Here is a 22,347-nt window from a genome sequence, read left to right as displayed (position 1 = left end):
TGATGATGTGGGGGAGCAGTGGCAATCTTGAAGGGGAGGACCCAAAACTGATAATGGGAGGCGCCCACCATGAAATGTAAAAATATGCAGGATGGATGTCTATGGACAGATGGGCAGGATGGATGTCTATATGAAAGTAGGCCTATTTCATATCAAGAGCTGCAAAGCAGAAGCCACAGGGAAGGCATGGGAGGATAATGGGGAGTGTGACCATATGAAAATGGAAGTTACAAATGAATTTGTTCAGAGAGCGGAGATCCAGGATGGGGCAGAGGCCACCCCCTTTCTTTGGTATGAGGAAATAGGGGGAGTGAAGGGACTCATCAGTTTTATCACTGAAGAGTTTTTGATTGTTGAATGGGAGGCCTCAAGTGTGGTTTGGACCTCCTTTGGGAATCCACTGGACTGTAGCCGGGAGTCAAGCCAGAAGCCAGGGAGTGGGAGGTGGTATCAGCAGCATCGACCGTGGTTTGAAGGGCCACCTTGGCGACTAATTTGCCCTTGTCCATAAGGTGTTGAAAATCCTGCTTTATATTAGGGGGCAGGAAAGCTTGAAAGTCTGCAATTTTTGTGTAGGAAAGGAAGTTGTATTTTGCCAGAATGGCCTGGTAACTGGCAATGCGGAACTGAAGGCCCACGGAGGAACAGACTTTATGGCCAATAAGGTCAAGCTTGTTCACCGCCTGGTTCAGGAGGGTGGAATGGAGATGTTGCTGGCGGGCACGTTCTGTGGCCACCTGAGCCACCCAGGAGTTTGGAGGAGGGCGGGAGAACAAGAAGTCTGTCCCCTTTGCTGGGACAAAGTACCTGCACTCAGCTCATTTTGGAGTAGGTGTGGAGAAGGCAGGGGTGTGCCAAACAATTTGTGCTGGTTGGAGAATGACATAGTGTATGGGCAAGGTGGTGGGGGAGAGTCCAGGGGGCTGCAAAATGTCTACGAACTGATCGTGGGGGTCTTGGACATCTTCCAAAGGGAGGTTAAGGGACGTTGCCATATGGTGGAGAAGGTTCTGGTATTGAACATGGTCATCTAGAGGTGAGAGTGCAGGTGGAATGATGACATCATCACGTGATGAAGAAGCCCCAGTTGGGACCGAGAGAGCCAATGGTGCCAGCAATACTGGTGGTATGGAGGGCACTGGAAGAGTTGAAGCTCCGTGGGGATCCTCCTAGACAGAGGGCGGGTCCACAGAAGGCAAAGATGGGAGGTGGCGTGGGCGTGAGGAGAGGCCACGGTGGTGGTATGGGTCCCAGGCAGACCAGTAGGCAAGGCATAAGGGTTGCCTGGCATGGGCATCCCTATGGATAGGTGAGCCACGGTTTGGCTTCTGGATCATAGTGAGGCAGACAGGGCCGGCAGTGGGGATCTGGGCTGTTGAAATGAGCTGGCGAGAAGGCTGGGTCATGTTCTGAGGACCAGTCTGACACCAAAGATGGATCTGGTAGAGGCGGGGCTCAATTAATACCTGTAAACAGCTTTAAAGCTTATCTCAGCAGAGAAACCATAAAAAACCTGGCTTCCTGTGTGTGGGTGGGGAAACTGAGGTACACTGCCTCATGGCTTTAATGGCTGGATGCCAAGAGAACTATAACACAAACTGCCTTTGAGCTAATCAACGACTAACCGTCTTTCAGTAAACTAAGAGGGGAGGTGTGACGCTCGGGGGGACAACCAGCACCTCCATATTCATCCTTGTAAAATGACTGCATGGTATCCAATGCAAAATTTGTCATATCGGGTGTCTTTGGAAGGCTCATGATGCACTGAGCATTGTTGTTATAGTAAGGTTATAGGTTATAATTTCATGAATGTAGTTATGAGGTTGAAAATGTATCCTCATGGCTTAAAATAAGCCCAGGCAAAAAATTCTCCAAGAGCTGAGATGCAGTTCACACCTCATCAGGGCATGTATGGGACAAACCCAGCCCAGCCTCACAGGAACAAAGGATGCTGACCTAGACAGCAACAAAAGAATCTGGGAGACTCTCAAGGGAGTCACCCTCCTTCCTTTGGTCAGTTTGGAACTGCAATGAGGTAATGCTCACCTGACTCTGAAGGGTGGGGTGGGGGGGCCAAAGCCAAGAGGGAAAGAGGAAAATGATAAAAGGGAGAGACGTTTGCCATGCTCTTCCTCTCTCTTCTACCTACATCTACAGACACCACATCAAGCTACTGAAGCACTGATCAAAGGGGAGAGCCTGGCTGAAGAGCAACCAGCCAGCCTCTGGTGAGAAGCATTTAAGTTTGTAAGGGCACTGAAGGTGTTGAGATCAGCTTAGAATGCATTTTGCTTTTATTTCATTTGATCAAATCTGACCCGTTATGTTTTGACTTATAATCACTTAAAATCTATCTTTATAGTTAATAAATCTATTTGTTTATTCTACCTGAAGCAGTGCATTTGGTTTGAAGCGCGACAGAGACTCCCCTTGGGATAATAAGCCTGGTGCATATCAATTTCTTTGTTAAATTGACGAACTCATATAAGCTTGCAGCGTCCAGCAGGCATAACTGGATACTGGAAGACGGAGGTTCCTAGGGCTGTGTCTGGGACCAATGGTATTGGCTAGTGTCATTCGCTTGCAAGTAACTGGGAGCAGTTTACAGGCCAGAGGCTGTGTGTGAACAGCCCAGGAGTGGGGGTTCTCACAGCTGAGCAGGGTAAGGCTGGCTCCCAGAATCAAGGATTGGAGTGACCTAGCAGATCACTGGTCCAGACAACACCAGAGTGGAACATCACAGGGAGGTTGAGGTTGGATATTAGGAAAACCTATTTCACTAGGAAGGTGGTGAAGCATTGGAATGGGTTACTTAGAGAGGTGGTGGAACCTCCATCCTTAGAGGTTTTTAAGGCCTGGCTTGACAAAGCCCTGGCTGGGATGATTTATTTGGGGTTGGTCCATTGAGCAGGGGGTTGGACTAGATAACCTCCTGAGGTCTCTTCCAACCCTAATCTTCTGATTCCAAGGCCAGAAGGGACCATTGTAATCATCTAGTCTGATCTCAGGCCATAGAACCTCCCCAAAATAATTCCTAGCTTTTAGAAAATAATTCCTAACTTTTAGAAACACATCCAGTCTTGATTTAAATATTATCAGGGATGGGGAATGCACCACGAAGCTTGGTAAATTGTTCCAATGGTTGGTTACTTTCACTGTTAAGAATTCACACCTTATTTTTAGTCAGAATTTTTCCATAGCTCCAACCATTTTATCGTGTTATATCTTTCTCTGATAGATTGATAAGATGGGTGAACTAGAGTGCCTCGTGTTAAAGGAGGATATTGATATAACAGGCATCACAGAAACCTGGTGGAGTGAGGACAATCAATGGGGCACAATCATTCCGGGGTACAAAATATATCGGAAGGACAGAACAGGTCATGCTGGGGTGGAGGGGGTGGCACTATATGTGACAGAAAATGTAGAATCAAATGAAATAAAAATCTTAAATGAATCCACATGTTCCATAAAATCTCTATGGATAGTAATTCCATGCTCTAATAAGAATATAACAGTAGGGATCTATTATCGACCACCTGACCAGGACAGTGATAGTGATGATGAAATGCAAAGGGAGATTAGAGAGGCTATCAAAATAAAAACTCAATAATAGTGGGGGATTTCAATTATCCCCATATTGACTGGGTACGTATCACCTCAGGATGAAATGCAGAGACAAAATTTCTCGATACTTTAAATGACTGCTTTTTGGAGCAGCTGGTACAGGAACCCACAAGAGGAGAGGCAACTCTCGATCTAGGTCTGAGTGGAGCAAAGGATCTGGTCCAAGAGGTAACCATAACAGGACCGCTTGGAAATAGTGACAATAATATAACAACATTTAGCATTCCTGTGGTGGGAAGAACACCTCAACAGCCCAGCACTGTGGCATTTAATTTCAGAAAGGGGAACTATGCAAAAATGAGGAGGTTAGTTAAACAGAAATTAAAAGGTACAGTGACTAGAGTGAAATCCCTGCAAGCTGCATGGACACTTTTCAAAGACACCATAATAGAAGCTCAACTTAAATGTATACCCCAAATTAAGCAACACAGTAAAAGAACTAAAAAAGAGCCACTGTGGCTTAACAAGTATGTAAAAGAAGCAGTGAGTGATAAAAAGGCATCTTTTAAAAAGTGGAAGTCAAATCCTAGTGAGGTAAATAGAAAGGAGCATAAACACTGCCAAATTAAATGTAATAAGAAAAGCCATAAAGGAGTTTGAAGAACAGCTAGCCAAAAACTCAAAAGGTAATAACAAAAATGTTTTTTAAGTACATCAGAAGCAGGAATCTTGCTAAACAACCAGTGGGGCCCCTGGATGATCGAGATACAAAAGGAGCACTTAAAGACAATAAAGTTATCGCAGAGAAACTAAATGAATTGTTTGCTTCAGTCTTCATGGCTGAGGATGTTAGGGAGATTCCCAAACCTGAGCCGCCTTTTGTAGGTGACAAATCTGAGGAATTGACACAGATTGAAGTGTCACTAGAGAAGGTTTTGGAATTAATTGAGAAACTTAACAGTAACAAGTAACCAGGGCCAGATGGCATTCACCCAAGAGTTCTGAAAGAACTCAAATGTGAAACTGCAGAACTATTAACTATGTTTGTAACCTGTCCTTTAAAACAGCTACTGTACCCAATGACTGTAAGATAGCTAATGTAACGCAAATATTTAAGAAGGACTCTAGAGGTGATCCTGGCAATTACAGACTGGTAAGTCTAACGTCAGTACCTGGCAAATTAGTTGAAACAATACTAAAGAATACAATTCTCAGACACATAGAAGAACATAAATTGTTGCACAAAAGTCAACATGGTTTCCGTAAAGGGAGATCATGTCTTACTAATCTATTAGAGTTCTTTGAGGGGGTCAACAAACATGTGGACAAGGGGGATCCAGTGGACATAGTGTACTTAGATTTCCAGAAAGCCTTTGACAAGGTCCCTCACAAAGGCTCTTATGTAAATTAAGTTGTCATGGGATAAGCGGTAAGATCCTTTCATGGATTGAGAACTGGTTAAAAGACAGGGAACAAAGGGTAGGAATAAATGGTAAACATTCAGAATGGAGAGGGGTAACTAGTGGTGTTCCCCAAGGGTCAGTCCTAGGACCAATCCTATTCAACTCATTCATAAATGATCTGGAGAAAGGGGTAATCAGTGAGGTGGCAAAGTTTGCAGATGATACTAAACTGCTCAAGATAGTTAAGATCAAAGCAGACTGTGAAGAACTTCAAAAAGAACTCACAAAACTAAGTGATTGGGCAACAAAATGGCAAATTAAATTGAATGTGGATAAATGTAAAGTAATGCACATTGGAAAAAATAACCCCAGCTATACATACAATATGATGGGGGCTAATTTAGCTACAACTAATCAGGAGAAAGATCTTGGAGTCATCGTGGATAGTTCTCTGAAGACGTCCATACAGTGTGCAGTGGCAGTCAAAAAAGCGAACGGGATGTTAGGAAGCATTAAAAAAGGGATAGAGAATAAGACGGAGAATATCTTATTGCCCTTATATAAATCCATGGTACGCCCACATCTTGAATACTGCAAACAGATGTGGTTCCCTCATCTCAAAAAAGATATACTGTCATTAGAAAAAGTTCAGCAAAGGACAACTAAAATGATTAGGGGTTTGGAATGGGTCCCATGTGAGGAGAGATTAAAGAGGCTAGGACTTTTTACCTTGGAAAAGAGGAGACTAAGGGGGGATATGATAGAGGTATATAAAATCGTGAGTGGTGTGGAGAAAGTGAATAAGGAAAAGTTATTTACTTGTTCCCATAATATAAGAACTAGGGGCCACCATAATGAAATTAATGGGTAGCAGGTTTAAAACAAATAAAAGGAAGTTCTTCTTTCACTCAGTGCACAGTCAACCTGTGGAACTCCCTGCCTGAGGAGGTTGTGAAGGCTAGGACTATAACAGGGTTTAAAAGAGAACTGGATAAATTCATGGAGGTTAAGTCCATTAATGGCTATTAGACAGGATGGGTAAGGAATGGTGTCCCTAGACTCTATTTGTCAGAAGGTGGAGATGGATGACAGTAGAGAAATCACTTGATCATTATGTGTTAAGTTCACTCCCTCTGGTGCACCTGGCATTGGCCACTGTCAGTAGACAGGATATTGGGCTGGATGGACCTTTGGTCTGACCCAATATGGTCATTCTTATGAAGAGTCCATTATTAAATATTTGTTCCTCGGGCGCAATCACTCGAAGAAGAATTTCAGTAACAGCAGATAGAGTATTTTCAGAGAGATTGAACTAAAGATATTAGTTTGTCTCTGCTATACAATTCATCTTCTTTTGGCATACAAACAATAAACATTCTGTTAAATAACATTTTCCAAATGTCAAGTAAAGATGAGACAAAATATCACCAAAATGTTTCAGAATTTAGAACAAAGGCTTGACATACTGAAACAAAGAAACTATTAGATTAATTAAATTTAGCATTAGGAAATAACATACAGTTCAATATTGCAAATAAGCAAAATGAAATTTCTTTGAATTTTGATAAAAACGTGCTGAAAGAGCAAAATTCGGTAACCATGTAAAACAAAGTCAAAGAGTCTAATGCTCATATATTCATTGAAATGAAGATATACAATTATCATTACTTGATTATTTCCCTCTACCTCACAAAAATTATATTGAAATTCATGGATTTTTAAAACCAGAAGCAACCATTATGATAATGTAGTCTGACCTCCTGCATAACACAAGCCAAAGAATCTCACCCAGTGATCCCTGCATCAAGTTCATAACTTCTGGTTGCACTAGAGCATCTTTTAAAAACATATCCAATCTTTATTTAAAAGACTTCAAGTGATTGCGAATCCACCCTAGGTAAGTTATTCCATGGGTTAATTACCCTTACTGTTAAAAATTTGCACTTTATTTCTAGTCTGAATTTGTCTAAAATTCAATGGTTGGAAGTTGAAGCAACGGTGTCATTAACATTGACTCCAATAAACACACTATTTCTTTTAAATGAACACTCTGTGTAAAGCAAATTCTTTGGCCACCAACCTTATTTACAGCTTCCACGAGTGTTCTCATTTCCTTCTCAATATCACTGACGAACTTTAAATCTTTCCTGAAATAATAAAGAATTATAATTCACCTAGTATACAAGATAAGAGATAAATGCAGCATTTACCTACCACATATGTACATTGATAAATGCAATACCATTGAATAAATTAGGAGGGAGAGGGTTAGAGTGAACAGCCAATCAGCACAGGGCAGAGAATGTTCAGGCAGAACTGTAGGAAGTACTGTGTTTGGAGGTATCTGCTTTGCATGCTTCTGCTCCTACAGGCAGGAATGTATGGCTGGCTCTTCTTTTCAAAGGGGCACCACCTGGGTCCTATTCCCCCATGGAGGGAGGGAGGGTGTGGTGTGGTGTGGTTCCCTTGCACAGTTCTGGGTCCAGTAATGGATGTACTCTGGCTCTCTTTAGACACAGTCCCCACTGCCTGAGAAACCAGGGAGATGCCTGCTGAAGGATGTCTCCTTGTTTTAGGCTGTCTGTGCCGCACCCTGTGAAGGAAGGGGAGCTAAAGTGAATCCTGCTCCAGAGAGATCTATTGTGCGGGACCCTGTTTTCTGGTTGCAGAAAATACAAAAATTTCTGAGAATATGTCTACACTATGAAATTACGTCAATTTTATAGAAGTAGATTTTTAGAAATCGATTTTATATAGTCAATTGTGTATGTCCCCACTAAACACATTAAGTTGGCGGAGTGCGTCCTCACTACCGTGGCTAGGATCAACTCATGGAGCGGTGCACTGTGGGAAGCTATCCCACACTTCCCACAGTCTCTGCTGCCCACTGGAATTCTGGGTTAAGCTCCCAATGCCTGATGGGGCAAAAACATTGTCGCGGGTGGTTTTGGGTACATGTCGTCAGTCTCCCCTCCCTTCCTCCCTCCCTCTGCGAAAGGAACTGCAGACAATCATTTCGCACCTTTTTTTCTGGGTTACCCGTGCAGACGCCATAGAACGGCAAGCATGGAGCCCGCTCAGCTCACCACTGCTGTTGAGAGCATTGTAAACTCCTCGTGCATTATACTGCAGCATGTGCAGAACCTGGCTAAGAGACAGCAGCACATGGACGATTGTGAGGAGGACATGGACACAGACGTTCCTGAAAGCACAGGATGTGGCAATTGGGACATCATGGCAGCAGTGGGTCTGGCTGATACAGTGGAACGCTGATTCTGGGCCCGGCAAACAAGCACAGACTGGTGGGACCGCACAGTCTTGCAGGTATGGGATGATTCCCAGTGGCTGCGAAACTTTCGCATGCATAAGACCACTTTCCTGGAGCTCTGTGAGTTGCTTTCCCCCGCCCTGAAGCACAGGAATACCAAGATGAGAGCTGCCCTGACAGTTGAGAAGTGAGTGGCGATAGCCCTGTGGAAGCTTGCAATGCCAGATAGCTACCGGTCAGTCAGGAATCAATTTGGAGTGGGTAAATCTACTCTGGGGACTGCTGTGATTCAAGTAGCCAATGCAATCACTGATGTTCTGCTATCAAGGGCAGTGACTCTGCGAAATGTGCAGGTCATAGCGGATGGCTTTGCTGCAATGGGTTTCCCTAACTGTGGTGGGGCGACAGACGGAACGCATATCCTTATCTTGGCACCGGACCACCTTGCCAACCAGTACATAAACTGCAAGGGGTACTTCTCAATGGTGCTGCAAGCACTGGTGGATCACAAGGGACGTTTCACCGACATCAGTGTGGGATGGCCAGGAAAGGTGCATGACGCTCGCATCTTTAGGAACTCTGGGCTGTTTGACCAGCTGCAAGAAGGGACTTACTTCCCAGACCAGAAAATTACTGTTGGGGATGTTGAAATGCCAATAGTTATCCTTGGAGACCCAGCCTATCCCTTGCTCCCATGGCTCATGAATCCATACACAGGCAGCCTGGACAGTAGTAAGAAGCAGTTCAACTATAGGCTGAGCAAGTGCAGAATGGTGGTAGAATGTGCCTTTGGATGTTGTGACAGACCCAGAGCAGTGGGATACAGGAGTCTGGTCCTATTGGGATCCAGGAAGTGGGCGGGCAAAGCTCACCCACTGCTAAAGGATCCCCCCCGCAGCCTAAGGGGGAGATCCACAAGACCGGTACAAGGCAAATATACTGGCCACTGGATGAATAGTTTTCTGTTCCCTGAGTGACCAGAGCAGGGGCTGACCTAGAGCAATCAGGAACCTGCTAGAACCAATTAAGACAGGCAAGCTAATTAAGACACCTGGCGCCAATTAAGCACTTACTAGAACCAATTATGGCAGGAAGGCTAATCAGGACACCTGGTTTAAAAAGGCCTTCCCATCAGTTAGTGGGGGGGTACGCAAGGAGCAGGGAGAGAGAAGGTGTGCTGCTGGAGGACTGAAGAGTACAAGCGTGATCAGGCATCAGGAGGAAAATCCTGCAGTGAGGATAAAGAAGATGCTGGGGGAAGGCCATGGGGAAGTAGCCCAGGGAGTTGTAGCTGTCATGCAGCTGATATAGGGGACATTGTAGGCAGCTGCTATCCACAGGGCTCTGGTCTGGAACGCAGTGTAGAGGGTGGGCCTGGGTTCCCATCATCCCCGCAACTCCTGATCGGACACAGGACGAGTTGACCTGGTCTGTGAGAAACACCAGAACGGAAGGTCTATTTTGGAAAGGGATCTGGCCTGTCCCAGACCCACTAGGTGGGACACAGAGACTGCGGGGATTGTTCTCCATTTCCCCGATGCTGGCCAGTGATGAGGTTAGCTGAGTGAACGGCAGGTTTGAGCCTCTAGCAGAAGTGGCCAAACTGAGGGCTGCTGTGAACCTCTGAGGCGAGCAAATCCGCCAAAAAGCGCAGGACCCACCAAGGCAGAGGAAGAATCATAGAATATCAGGGTTGGAAGGGACCTCAGGAGGTCATCTAGTCCAACCCCCTGCTCAAAGCAGGAACAATCCCCAATTAAATCATCCCAGCCAGGGCTTTGTCAAGCCTGACCTTAAAAACTTCTAAGGAAGGAGATTCTACCACCTCCCTAGGTAACGCATTCCAGTGTTTCACCACCCTCCTAGTGAAAAAGTTTTTCCTAATATCCAACCGAAATCTCCCCAACTGCAACTTGAGACCATTATTCCTTGTCCTGTCATCTTCTACCACTGAGAATAGTCTAGAACCATCCTCTTTGGAACCACCTCTCAGGTAGTTGAAAGCAGCTATCAAATCCCCCCTCATTCTTCTCTTCTGCAGACTAAACAATCCCAGTTCCCTCAGCCTCTCCTCATAAGTCATGTGTTCCAGACCCCTAATCATTTTTGTTGCCCTTCGCTGGACTCTCTCCAATTTATCCACATCCTTCTTGTAGTGTGGGGCCCAAAACTGGACACAGTACTCCAGATGAGGCCTCACCAGTGTCGAATAGAGGGGAACGATCACGTCCCTCGATCTGCTCGCTATGCCCCTACTTATACATCCGAAAATGCCATTGGCCTTCTTGGCAACAAGGGCACACTGCTGACTCATATCCAGCTTCTCGTCCACTGTCACCCCAGGTCCTTTTCCGCAGAACTGCTGCCTAGCCATTCGGTCCCTAGTCTGTAGCGGTGCATTGGATTCTTCCATCCTAAGTGCAGGACCCTGCACTTATCCTTATTGAACCTCATCAGATTTCTTTTGGCCCAATCCTCCAATTTGTCTAGGTCCTTCTGTATCCTATCCCTCCCCTCCAGCGTATCTACCACTCCTCCCAGTTTAGTATCATCCGCAGATTTGCTAAGAGTGCAATCCACACCATCCTCCAGATCATTTATGAAGATATTGAACAAAACCGGCCCCAGGACCGACCCCTGGGGCACTCCACTTGACACCGGCTGCCAACTAGACATGGAGCCATTGATCACTACCCGTTGAGCCCGACAATCTAGCCAACTTTCTACCCACCTTATAGTACATTCATCCAGCCCATACTTCTTTAACTTGCTGACAAGAATACTGTGGGAGACAGTGTCAAAAGCTTTGCTAAAGTCAAGAAACAAGGAACTTTGTCACAAAGTTCAAAAGCTCGCTGGCACTGTTTGCTGATTAGGTTAGACCTCAACACAACCAATATTCCCATTGTTATTACTGCTTGCTGTGTGCTCCATAATATCTGTGAGAATAAGGGGGAGATGTTTATGACAGGGTGGGAGGTTGAGGCAAATTGCCTGGCTGCCAGTTTTGAACAGCCAGACACCAGGGCGATTAGAAGAGCACAGGTAGGCGCGCTGTGCATCAGAGAGGCTTTGAAAACCAGTTTCATGACTGGCCAGGCTACAGTGTGACAGTTGTGTGTGTTTCTCCTTGATGCAAACCCGCCCCCTTTGTTGATTTTAATTCCACATAAGCCAACCACCCTCCCCCCTTCGATCACAGCTGGCAAAGGAAATAAAGTTACCATTGTTTTGAAACCATGCATTCTTTTTTTATTAATTTAAAAAAAAAAGGGGGGGGGAGATAACTGATAAGGTAGCCCGGGTGGGGTGGGGGGGTGAGGGAGGCGGGGAGGAAAAGGGCACATTGCTTATTGTAGCCACACTGCAAATCAAAACTGTTTGAATGACAGCCTTCTGTTGCCTGGGCCATCCTCTGGAGTGGAGTGGCTGGGTGCCCGGAGCCTCCCCCCGCATTCTTGGGCATCTGGGTGAGGAGGATATGGAACTTGGAGAGGAGGGCAGGTGGTTGTACAGTGGATGCAGCAGCGGTCTGTGCTCTTATTGGCTTTCCTGCAGTTCCACCAGACGCCTGAGCATGTCCGTTTGCTCCCCCATTAGCCTCAGCATTGCATCCTGCCTCTTCTCATAGTGCTCACTTAAAGCTTTCCTGAACTCTGCTACTGAATGCCTCCATGAATTCCGCTATGCCCTATCAGTGTGGAAGGACTGCATGAGCTTGGAGAACATGTCATTGCGAGTGAGCTTTTTTCGCCTTCTAATCTGCGATAACCTCAGGGACGGAGATGATATGGGGAACACGGAAACATTTGCACCTGCAGGGGGATAAAAAGAGAGTGTAAAATTTAAGATGATACTTTTCTGAGAACAAAAGGGAGACTTTCACAGTGAATCAAGCAATTCACAGCAGGCAGCACATGTGCTTTAGGTACAAGGTCACATTTTGCCTTTTATATTGAGCGCCTGCCGGTATGGTGACACATCACATACAGCTGGGCAACAGAATTCGGTTTCCAGGCAGCCATGGTAAGCCAAAGGGTACTTGGCTTCTAATGCCTTCATAACATGTCGAAATGTTTTCAAACTGCAGTGCCTTGCTTTCCCATAGCAAGCAATGCTGGTTGGGTTTGCCATTTAAAAGGAGGGGCTGCGGTTTTCGGGAGGATGTGCAGCTATTTGGGATGATCCCTTCACCCTACCCCCACCGCATGGCTATGGGATGATGCCTTTTAGCCAAGCACAAATAGCCCGGCATGAACGGGGTCCTTTTACTGTTCCCTTACAAAAATTCCCCTATTTCAACAGGTGACCATGAATTATATCACTCTCCTGAGGCTAACACAGAAAGATAAAGACCGAGTGCTGCTTGAATGTGACCAAAACCCAGGACCATTTGCTGCCGTGCTTTGTGCTGCAACGATTCCAGACTACTACTGGCTTGGCGTGGTAAAGTGACCTACTGTGGAGGACAAAATAAGGCAGCCCTCCCCTGAAACCTTCTGCAAAGGCTTTCAGAGTACCTCCAGGAGAGCTTTATGGAGATGTCCCTGGAAGATTGCCACTCCATCCCCAGACAAAGTTAACAGACTTTTCCAGTAGCTGTACTAGCCGCGAATGCATCCCAAGTCTTCAGGGCAAATCAAACATGAAACACTATTGCTTTTAAACCCTGTACTGTAGTTACAAATGTGTACTCACCAGAAGCGCCTTCTCCGCCTTCAGGGTCGGGGATCCCGCCTTGTGAGGGTATTGGCTCCAGGGTGATGAAAACGTCCTGGCTCCCGGGGAGAACAGATTCACCGCTTGCCTGCTGTGCTTTCTCCTCCTCCTCGTCCTCTTCCTCATCCACAAAATCTTCCTCTGTGTTGCGTGAGACTCCCCCCTTGCAGGTGTCCATGGATAGCGGTGGGGTGGTGGTAGGGTCCCTCCCTAGAATGCCATGCAGCTGATCATTGAAGCGTCATGTATGGGGCTCTGACCCAGAGTGACCGTTTGCCTCTTTTGTCTTTTGGTAGGCTTGCCTGACCTCCTTGACTTTCACACGGCACTGCTGTGTGTCCCTGTTGTAGCCTCTGTCCATCATGCCCTTTGCAATTTTGGCATATATATTGGCATTTCTTCTTTTTGATCAGAGTTCTGTCTGCACAGATTCTTCTCCCCATACAGCAATCAGATCCAGTGTCTCCCGTTCGCTCCATGCTAGAGCTTGTTTGTGATTCCTCGGGGGACTGCATGGTCACCTGTGCTGCTGAGCTTGCCATGCTTACCAAACAGGAAATTAAATTCAAAAGTTCCCGGAGCTTTTCCTGCGTACCTGGCTATTGCATCGGAGTTGAAAGTGCTGTCCAGAGTGGTCACATTGGAGCACTCTGGGATAGCTCCCGGAAGCCAACAACATCTATTTGCGTTCGCACTACCCCAAATTCAACCCAGCAAGGTTGATTTTAGTGCTACTCCCCTTGCCAGGGAGGAATACAGAAGTCGATTTTAAGAGCCCTTTAGGTCGACGGAACAGGGTTGCTTGTGTAGACGCATTCATTATAAAATCGACCTAACATGGCTAAATTCGACCTAACCCTGTAGTGTAGACCAGGGCTGAGTGTAGAGGAATCAGTGCAAACTTGTGGCTTGTTCTTTCTGGGTTTATAGTGCACTCTGTGAACATGGGTGGAGTACCAAGCAATGAAGTTTTTTTTCCTGGTCTAATGCCACCTGGGACCCATTGTGCTCAGGGAAGTAGAGGCTGAGGTAAACCCTGCCTACAACAAGGCTGCATCCTATCTTTGTCCACCAAGCTGCACTCTGTGAAACAGAGCAGGGACTGAGGCCACTGAGTTCTCAGCCAAACAGAAAGGATGGATCTATTTCTGCTAAAAAGGACAACTCTTGGGCAGTACAGCAGTGATGAGGCAAAGTTAAGTTCTCACAACCATCCCTAATTCGGCACTTATTTTTTCAGTGTTTTACTCTGAAATCTTAATTGTTTGAATATTATTTTAAAATTCGTTTCCACACACATTGACTATCCATCACATTTAACAAAATGTTAAATTATCTTCTTTCCCTTCTTGAAAAAAAATCTAAAATGGTATGGTTCAAATAACGTTACCTAAGTGAAATACAATATATGAATTTAAAAGTTATATTAGATCTCCACTCCTTGCGTCATGCCTTACTTATGTGATTGAGTGTGGAATGTTTCAGAGCTCAAAATTCAAGCTATTAAACTACTTCAATAGCAGCTGGTGTGTTTACCTGCATACTAATGAGGCATAACAGGGGTTAACTGTTTCAGTCATCCCTTTGTTATGCAAAACAAGACAGAGAAATTACATCCCCAAATCTGAGGGAAAGGTGAATGAGTGGATGGGAATCCTAGAACTGCATCCTGTGAAGTCTCAAGTGCCCTCCCAGTGGGAGTTGAGGGCATCTTGCAGGCTTGAGCACATAGTAACCAATATATCTTCTAAGAACAAGAATTACGGTAAGTAATTTTCTTTTTTTCAAGGAAACTCTGGGGGGTGTCTGGAATTAGGAAGACAGCAAAACCAGCAATGGTGTCTACAAATCACAAACAGTGTGACATCAAATAGCAAGTAATAGACACAAAACTATAAAAATATTCTCTCCACTCAAAATTATGTACACAAAAGGCTAGAGAATGGGAATATTCATAACATAAAAAGGGGTTTGGGACACCAATACACCACCGATAGGCCAAACTTGGATTCTTGATATGACAGTGAGTCCAAACTGTAGTTCCTTAAAAGCATAATACAAAATAATGAACGTCCCATGCTAATCTCATGAAAAGGAATTGATCTGAGGGGTCCAGTTGGTAGAGTAAGTACTTTTTGATCTGCAAAAGGTATACCTAGTAGTCAAGGGGAGATTCAATAAAGCAGATCAGTCATTTGGTATTTGATTTGGGGATTTAAAACTGGGAATACAAATGGAATGAATACAGAAGGAGATTATGGGAGACAGGAGGGAATTAGGGAGGCAGTGGGGGATTGATATTTTTCTTTATGAAAATTTACAAGCAGATGTTTGTGTCATATGCACATATACAGTTATGAAAACAATACACTTAATAATAGGACATTTGCCATAAAGGGTTTATACGATCAGATAGCCTCTTCAAGTGTCTAATGCCCAAGAATTGTCTATGATCCAAAGCTCACTCAGGTGAATGGAAATACTTCCACTGACCTCAACAGGTACTGGGTCAGGGAAAAAAGTTAGTTGGTCTGATGATTTTAATGATAATCTATTCAAGATCAGACCTAAGGTGTATATAATGTGTATGTAATCCCCCCCCGCCCATATTTACATTTTGGATATGTCAAATTATTACCAGTTTAAAAGAGAGAGACACCGATATCTTTGAATGTTAAAGGATTGAACTAATGTAATAAGAAAAAAAAAGCACTCTTGGAACTAAAAAACCACTCATATTATATTACTTCAAGAACTAATTTTCAGAAAGGGCACATTGTAGACATGGAGAGTAATTCACAAAATTCCAACACCAAATAGGCAAGGAAACAAGGGCAGCACTAACCTATCTATCCTAATAACTTAATAGTTAGGCTGCTGAAGAGAACTGCACCCAGAGGAGCAAGATTATACATTTTATTCACATGTACATAATTTATATTTAATGTCTACAAAAAAAAATCACCATTTAAATCAGAGAAGGTTAAGTGCAATAAATTAGGATCTCAACAAGAATGTGCATCTTTGCTTCTGAAAGAGGATATTTTATATTTTATTTTAAAAAATTGGAAAAATAGTCACGACAATAGGACCAACTGACTTGGACTGCCTCTAAGACCAACATATTTAAAGGTCTATGAATTATTGGCTATTGTTTTGGAACTATGGGACAAGACTGAAAATCATCTGAACAGTATCATGTTGGGGGAATTCGATTAATGTTAGAAACTTGATTGAATTTTAAGAACTGAACTTTTGCTATATTTCAGATTGTGTCAAAATTGCTTAAAGTTACCTTGATTTTGAGTTAAGCCTGTCTGGGGAAAAAGAGCTACTGGAAAACTCAGAGGATGGCTGTTTTTTTGTTTTTTTCTAAAAAAAGACTCCAGGTAATTGGTATCAAGCCTAATGAATCACAGGGAATGATGTTTTTGAGATTTTATCAATATACCATAACCAGTCCTATATTTGATTTTGTCTGATCAGACACTGGCACCTATCACTGTGAGAGGGTACTTTGTCCAGCAATGGTCCTGGACACCCAATCCAGCTTTTCCAAACTGACCTCAAAGAGATCAAGAGATCTTGTCTATACAAAGAGAGGTCCACAACTCCATCTTGGAACTCTCAATAATCATATTTACCTTCCTCTGAACCAAAAAGACAATTTAGTCTCTTTTCCTTTTCCCTTCTCCTATCTTCCGTCTGTTTGGTAAGGGGAATTGTCTTGCAAAACAGTTTTGTAAGTAAGATTAGGACATTTTAGTTGCAACTTATTATTTCAAATGGAGGTTAAGAAATAAAACTGGTTTTGTAAACTTCCATTTTTTTTCTGCACGCTTAGATTAATTAACTGCTGAAAAACTTCATGAATGCATCAGTGTTAACAATGAAAAGCTAAACAGATTTTCACACTATAACTTGGTTAATATTAAGTATTCTATATACATAGTCCAACTTTTTCAAAAAGAGGGGCCTAAATTTAGGCTCCTAACCCCATATTTGAGGTATCAAAGAGAGGTTTTCAAAAGCATTTATGTGACTTATGAACGTAAGTTCAAATGATCTGAAGGTACAAACCCTGATGAATGGCTGTAGCCTAGATAAAGCATTCTTGACTTTTGGAAATTCAATATATTGGAAAGGATATTGATTGGAAATATGGCAGGTGCTACTGCTTGTCAGTTTTGTGTCTCTTTTGTATTGTTCTCACAGCAAGGGTGTTAATGAGACCCTGGACTTGTCTTTTTTAGCATAGATGACCATTGGGACGGATAGCTCAGTGGTTTCAGCATTGGCCTGCTAAACCCAGGGATGTGAGTTCAATCCTTGAAGGGGCCATTTAGGAATCCGGGGAAAAAATTGGAGATTGGTCCTGCTTTGAGCAGGGGGTTGGACTAGATGACCTCCTGAGGTCCCTTCCAACCCTGATCTTCTAAGATTCTATGATCTTAATGATTGACCTCGCTCCTCCCCCACTCTCAGCGCTGTGGCAGGTAGTGAGAGATGCCCAGTCTAAGTTCCCTGCCCCAGTCACAGCAATGAGCACTTGTGGCATGTATGGAGCATGTCCATTGTCAGCTCCCCACCCCATAGGAGTGACCTCAAAAGGAGGCAAGCTAACTTATTCATGTGCTTTTGTCAATTCCACTAGGTGCCTGTTTGTATATCTGAGTCATGGATTTTAAAGCACTTTCAAGCATTGTTTCTTAAGTTTGAGCAAAACTTCCATGTTAACTGTAGTATGACAAGGGCAACCCCATAACAAATTACAAGGGTTAACTGAATAAATATACACAGTTATGTCAGCCTATTTAGTAAAACCTTAAAACACAGTGACAGCTATGGGGTGCAAAAGCAACAATGTTGTAATCATGTATTCCAACATATACCTTGCATCTTCTTTTAAATTATCACTGTACTTTGATCCAGAAGAACGGATATTAAAAGGGTCAGAATTATCACGGATATGGAGAGCTTCAGCAAAGCGTCTGCAATTCAGAAAACAAAATTTTAAATGTAAAGATGGCTTTTCAATGACCAACTTATCCACTACAGAGGGACCAATGCTACAGATAAACAGCTTTTTGCAGAAAACTTCCTAGTTGATATATTTGGAGCTATTTCATTAAATTAGAAATAATTTGAGAAGACTTTTGATGGGAAAGGTGTAAGATTTTAGAACATGTTTCTAAAATTAATAGTTTATTGATCATCTAGTACAGAATGCTATGGGGATGATCTTGACATTTTATCAGTTCTCTGCTTCACATGGAAAAATGATCTTTTTCATACAGTTTAGATACCAACCCACCTGTTCCTTTCAAGGGCGAAACACTCTTCATTACACTGCAACCTGGATTATCAAAGAAAAAAATAACATTAAAACATTTCTGCATGCTTTTAAGTAAGCTTTCAAGGCGGGGAGATAGCTCGGTGGTTTGAGCATTGGCCTGCTAAACCCAGGGTTATGAGCTCAATCCTTGATGGGGCCATTTAGGGATCTGGGGCAAAAATTAGGGATTGGTCCTGCTTTGAGCGAGGCGTTAGACTAGATGACCTCCTTAGGTCCCTTCCAACCCTGATAGTCTATGATTCTATAATGACCCAATAAAATCAATCATGTTTTTATGGCAAGATTATTTGGTTACATTCACACAATTACAAGCAGTTAAAGGGTCTGAGTCAATATCCACTGAAAGCAATGGAAAAGTTTCCCTTGACTTCAATGTGTATTGAATCAGGTCCTAAACAATTAGCTCCTTGCTTCTAATCTAAACAAACTTTTACATTTAAACAAACACACACACATACACTCTCTCTCTCTCTCTCTCTCACTATGCTAAAAGAAGATTAAGGTTGCAAAGTTAAGGCGCTCAAAATCTAAGAAATGCTAGAATTAAAGTTGACTATGGAATCTTCATTCAGCCCCCTTGTATGTATTTCTTAAGGGCATGCTTCTGCAAAGCCTATGACAGAGTCCTATCCAATACCACATAGGAAGTCTGTGACAGAGCTAGAAATAGAGCGCAGCTATTGTGCATCTCAGTCTGTGCTACCTACATTCAACCTAAAGATTACCTTGGACTCCGTTCATGGGTAACTGTGAAATTCTATGGCCTAGGACATATAGGAGATCAGACTAAAGAGCATTATGTGTCTCTCTGCAAAACTAAAGTGGTCAATCTCATATGTAAGAGCAGGCATAAAATGAGAATAGGACTAACATTGGTGAACAGATGGCCTTGCTGTGCTGCAGAGTCCGGATGTGAGGTGGCAAAGTTTCTCAGTGCTCTGCTGATATTGTCAAGATTTGGTGGCTTTAACATTAATACAGATAATAAGCTTCATGAATCAGTTCATGATTTGATAGTCACCAAAGGCCTCTGTCAGGTAGTTACTGGTCTAAATGGTTGTTGCCTTTAACCTAGTATTTGGGTTGGGACTATGGATGAGGAAGTTAGCTATTCTATCCCTGTATCATTACCTCCGAAGGTTTAGACCTGGGACTTTGTTTTGATGATCCACCCTCTGAAACTGATGGATCCAGATCACACTATCAATGGCTTCTTTCTCACAGGTCACATTGGGGGTTTACAGAAGATCTGTGACTGATGAAGCAAGAAGGAAGATGAATTCTGCTAGCAGATGTCTTAGCTTGTCTCTGAACCCTCTTCAATTTATCATCATCATTCTTGAACTGTAGATATCAGAACTGGATACAGTATTCCAGCAGCGGTCACACCAATGCCAAATATAGAGGTAAATTAACCTCTCTACTCCTACTCAAGATTCCCCAGTTTATTCATCCCAGGATTATTCATTAATTTTTTTGGCCATAGCATCACACTGGGAGCTCACATTCAGCTGATTATCCACCATGATCCCCAAATCTTTTTCAGAGTCACTACTTCCCGGGATAGAGTTCCCCATCCTGTAAGTATGCCATACACTCTTCATTGCTAGATATATACATTTAGCCATATGAAAATCCATATTGTTTGCTTATGCTCAGTTTATCAAGCAAATCCAGATTGCTCTGAATCAGTGACCTTTCCTCTTCATTATTTATCACTCCCAACCAAACCAACCCTGATATATTGGGGTTTACAATAGCGGTCACTGCTCAGTGTGATCAATTTGTTGAAAGAGGTAATTGATTATATAACTGACTATTATTACTTGTGCAGCCATGTAGTTCCAGAATTCTTCAAGGTATCGACAAAGTCACATCATATCTTACTCTTTCCATCTGTTTTGTTTTTGATTCACACATTTCAGTTCCACGTTTCAATATATTGCCTTTTCACAAACAGTTTCCCTGGCAGTATCTGAGAAATGCCACCTTTAGCAGCAGCTTCCTGATAATTACTCTTTTGATTATAGTATCCAACAATACTGATAGTCTCTAAGGTGCCACAAGTACTCCTTTTCTTTTTGAGGAGAAAAGTGTGTGCTTCCTCAACAGCAGTGACCCAAAGCAGGCAATGGTTCTCTAACAGACAAGCAGCAGTGCTGCAAGCTTCCTCAGGAGCAGTGTCTGGCCCAAAGCAGGCACTGTGTCTATAATAAACAGACTCTCCTGCTGAGAGGATTGAGGGAAAGAAGCTCAGTGGCCTATCATGCAAAAGACTTGTTACAATATCTAACTTTCCTTTCTTCCACATAAAAGAAGAAGGAGATGGTTAACTTGTACAGATTTTTTCAATAAAAACCATTATGCTTCAAAGATTTCTATGGTTAATTGCCAAGAAGTTAATTAGGGCACTCCCCAAAGCTCATTTGTAGACCATCAATGGTCTGCAGATTACAGGTTGAGAATCACTGCCCTAATAAACTAGACAAAAAGTTAACTATATGCAAATGTGGGAATAATCCAAACCAGAGGTTTCTTCAGTTCTGAGAGGACACATTTGCAATAAGATCAAGTTGTTTGTTCTCACATACTGAAAAATTTTTTTGGAGACTGATGAGAATTAGCAAGCAGTCCATCCAAGAAAAAAAGAAAAAAGAAAAAAGGTTGGGGAGGGAAAAGAAAGAAGGAAATGAGATTTCAAGGGAAAATAGCAGATTGGAGGACCCAGTGACCAAGTGCAGTATCTGAAGAAGCCGTTACATATACTTTGTATTGCTTTGTACGTAGAAATTACCAGCTGGGTTGTGCCCAAGAAGCAGAGAGATCTTGTAAAATATTCTCAGACAAGACACTTTTTACCTTTTGTATAAACAGACTAATCTGGAGAGGGTTGTCCCAGTACTTTGAGTGTGTTCTTTCCAGCAGAGAAGACAAATATCTGCTTTTTGAAAAGGTTTAGTCTTGTCCAGGTACAATTTGATTGCTCTTTAACATTCAAATGGTGCAATCTGATCTCCTGAAGATGAAAAAGTTTAGGATAAAATGTGAGAGAATGTGGTCCTGATGAGGAGCTTTTCTTGGACTGTAGATTACTCAGTACCTTATGCTTCTGCTATTAGAGTCAGAATATCTTGAAACTATTTGAAATCTTCTAAGGGAGAAACTGGAGTACTCTATCATGCTATCCTTGGGAGAAGAGAAGGAATTCTGAGGATTCTGGCCTACAGGCACTGCTCCAGTTTGTTATCTAAACAGGAAGATCCTGTGTTCTCTACCTGAGGTGCTGATGAAACCATGACTGATGTTATTCTTGATACCACTGGAGCTGAACCTACTATGGTTTATTTATGAACTGTAGGTGCTCGAGGTATAATTGCTCTAGGGTTCTTTCAGTGATTGTGGTTCAGAAATTTTGCATTGACAGAAGTGGCATTGGTTGAGGCTCACGAAAGCTTATGCTCAAATAAATTTGTTAGTCTTTAAGGTGCCACAAGTACTCCTTTTCTTTTTTCATAACAGAGTAGTTAGTCTGGGGGTTCCTATGAAGGAGGGTCCATGCTGGCAAGACACCCCATCGAGGTCCAACTCCATAACGGTAAGGCAGGGGGAAAAGCTCTTACAGTGGGTAAGGGTAAGGAGATGAAAATCACATCAAATACCTGGATTCAGAGGGAGGAACCAAGTGGTTTTTTTTTTTTCAAAGGTTGAGATGCTTTGGAACAGGAGTCAGAGGTGTGGACAACCCGCACATTCGGTGTTGTATGTGAATTTTCAGAACTAATGAAACTATAGGCTTTGGTTTTGGGGTGAACTGAAATTTCCTCCTGTGAAACAAAGGACTCATTTGGATCATCACTAATCAATCAAGACTGGTGGTTCTAGGTAAGGAACTGATCTGAGAACCTATGCTGTGGTAAGAGATTGAGGCAAACCTTGCAACAGTAGGGAGTTCAATAAATGCACCAAAGTATACTTCCATACGGGGGAATACCTTCCACTGCAAAACCAGAGGCAACAATGTGAGCATCAGATTG

At 43.1% G+C, this 22,347-nt stretch overlaps 1 protein-coding gene across 1 annotated transcript in view; it reads right to left on the bottom strand.

The window, feature by feature from the left end:
* The window catches only part of NFX1 (nuclear transcription factor, X-box binding 1), a 218,566-nt gene that overhangs the window by 25,491 nt on the left and 170,728 nt on the right, over positions 1 to 22,347 (bottom strand). Inside the window, exons 19-21 of the mRNA XM_074945080.1 lie at positions 18,272 to 18,313; positions 17,850 to 17,948; positions 7,051 to 7,117 (exon numbers count right to left, since the gene is read on the bottom strand). Of these exons, the coding sequence (XP_074801181.1) occupies positions 7,051 to 7,117; positions 17,850 to 17,948; positions 18,272 to 18,313 (208 nt within the window). The remainder of the gene's footprint in view (positions 1 to 7,050; positions 7,118 to 17,849; positions 17,949 to 18,271; positions 18,314 to 22,347) is intronic.

Source organism: Natator depressus, chromosome 2 (genome assembly GCF_965152275.1).
Source record: "Natator depressus isolate rNatDep1 chromosome 2, rNatDep2.hap1, whole genome shotgun sequence".
Lineage (NCBI taxonomy): Eukaryota > Metazoa > Chordata > Testudines > Cheloniidae > Natator > Natator depressus.
This window is presented reverse-complemented; position numbering and strand designations above follow the sequence as displayed.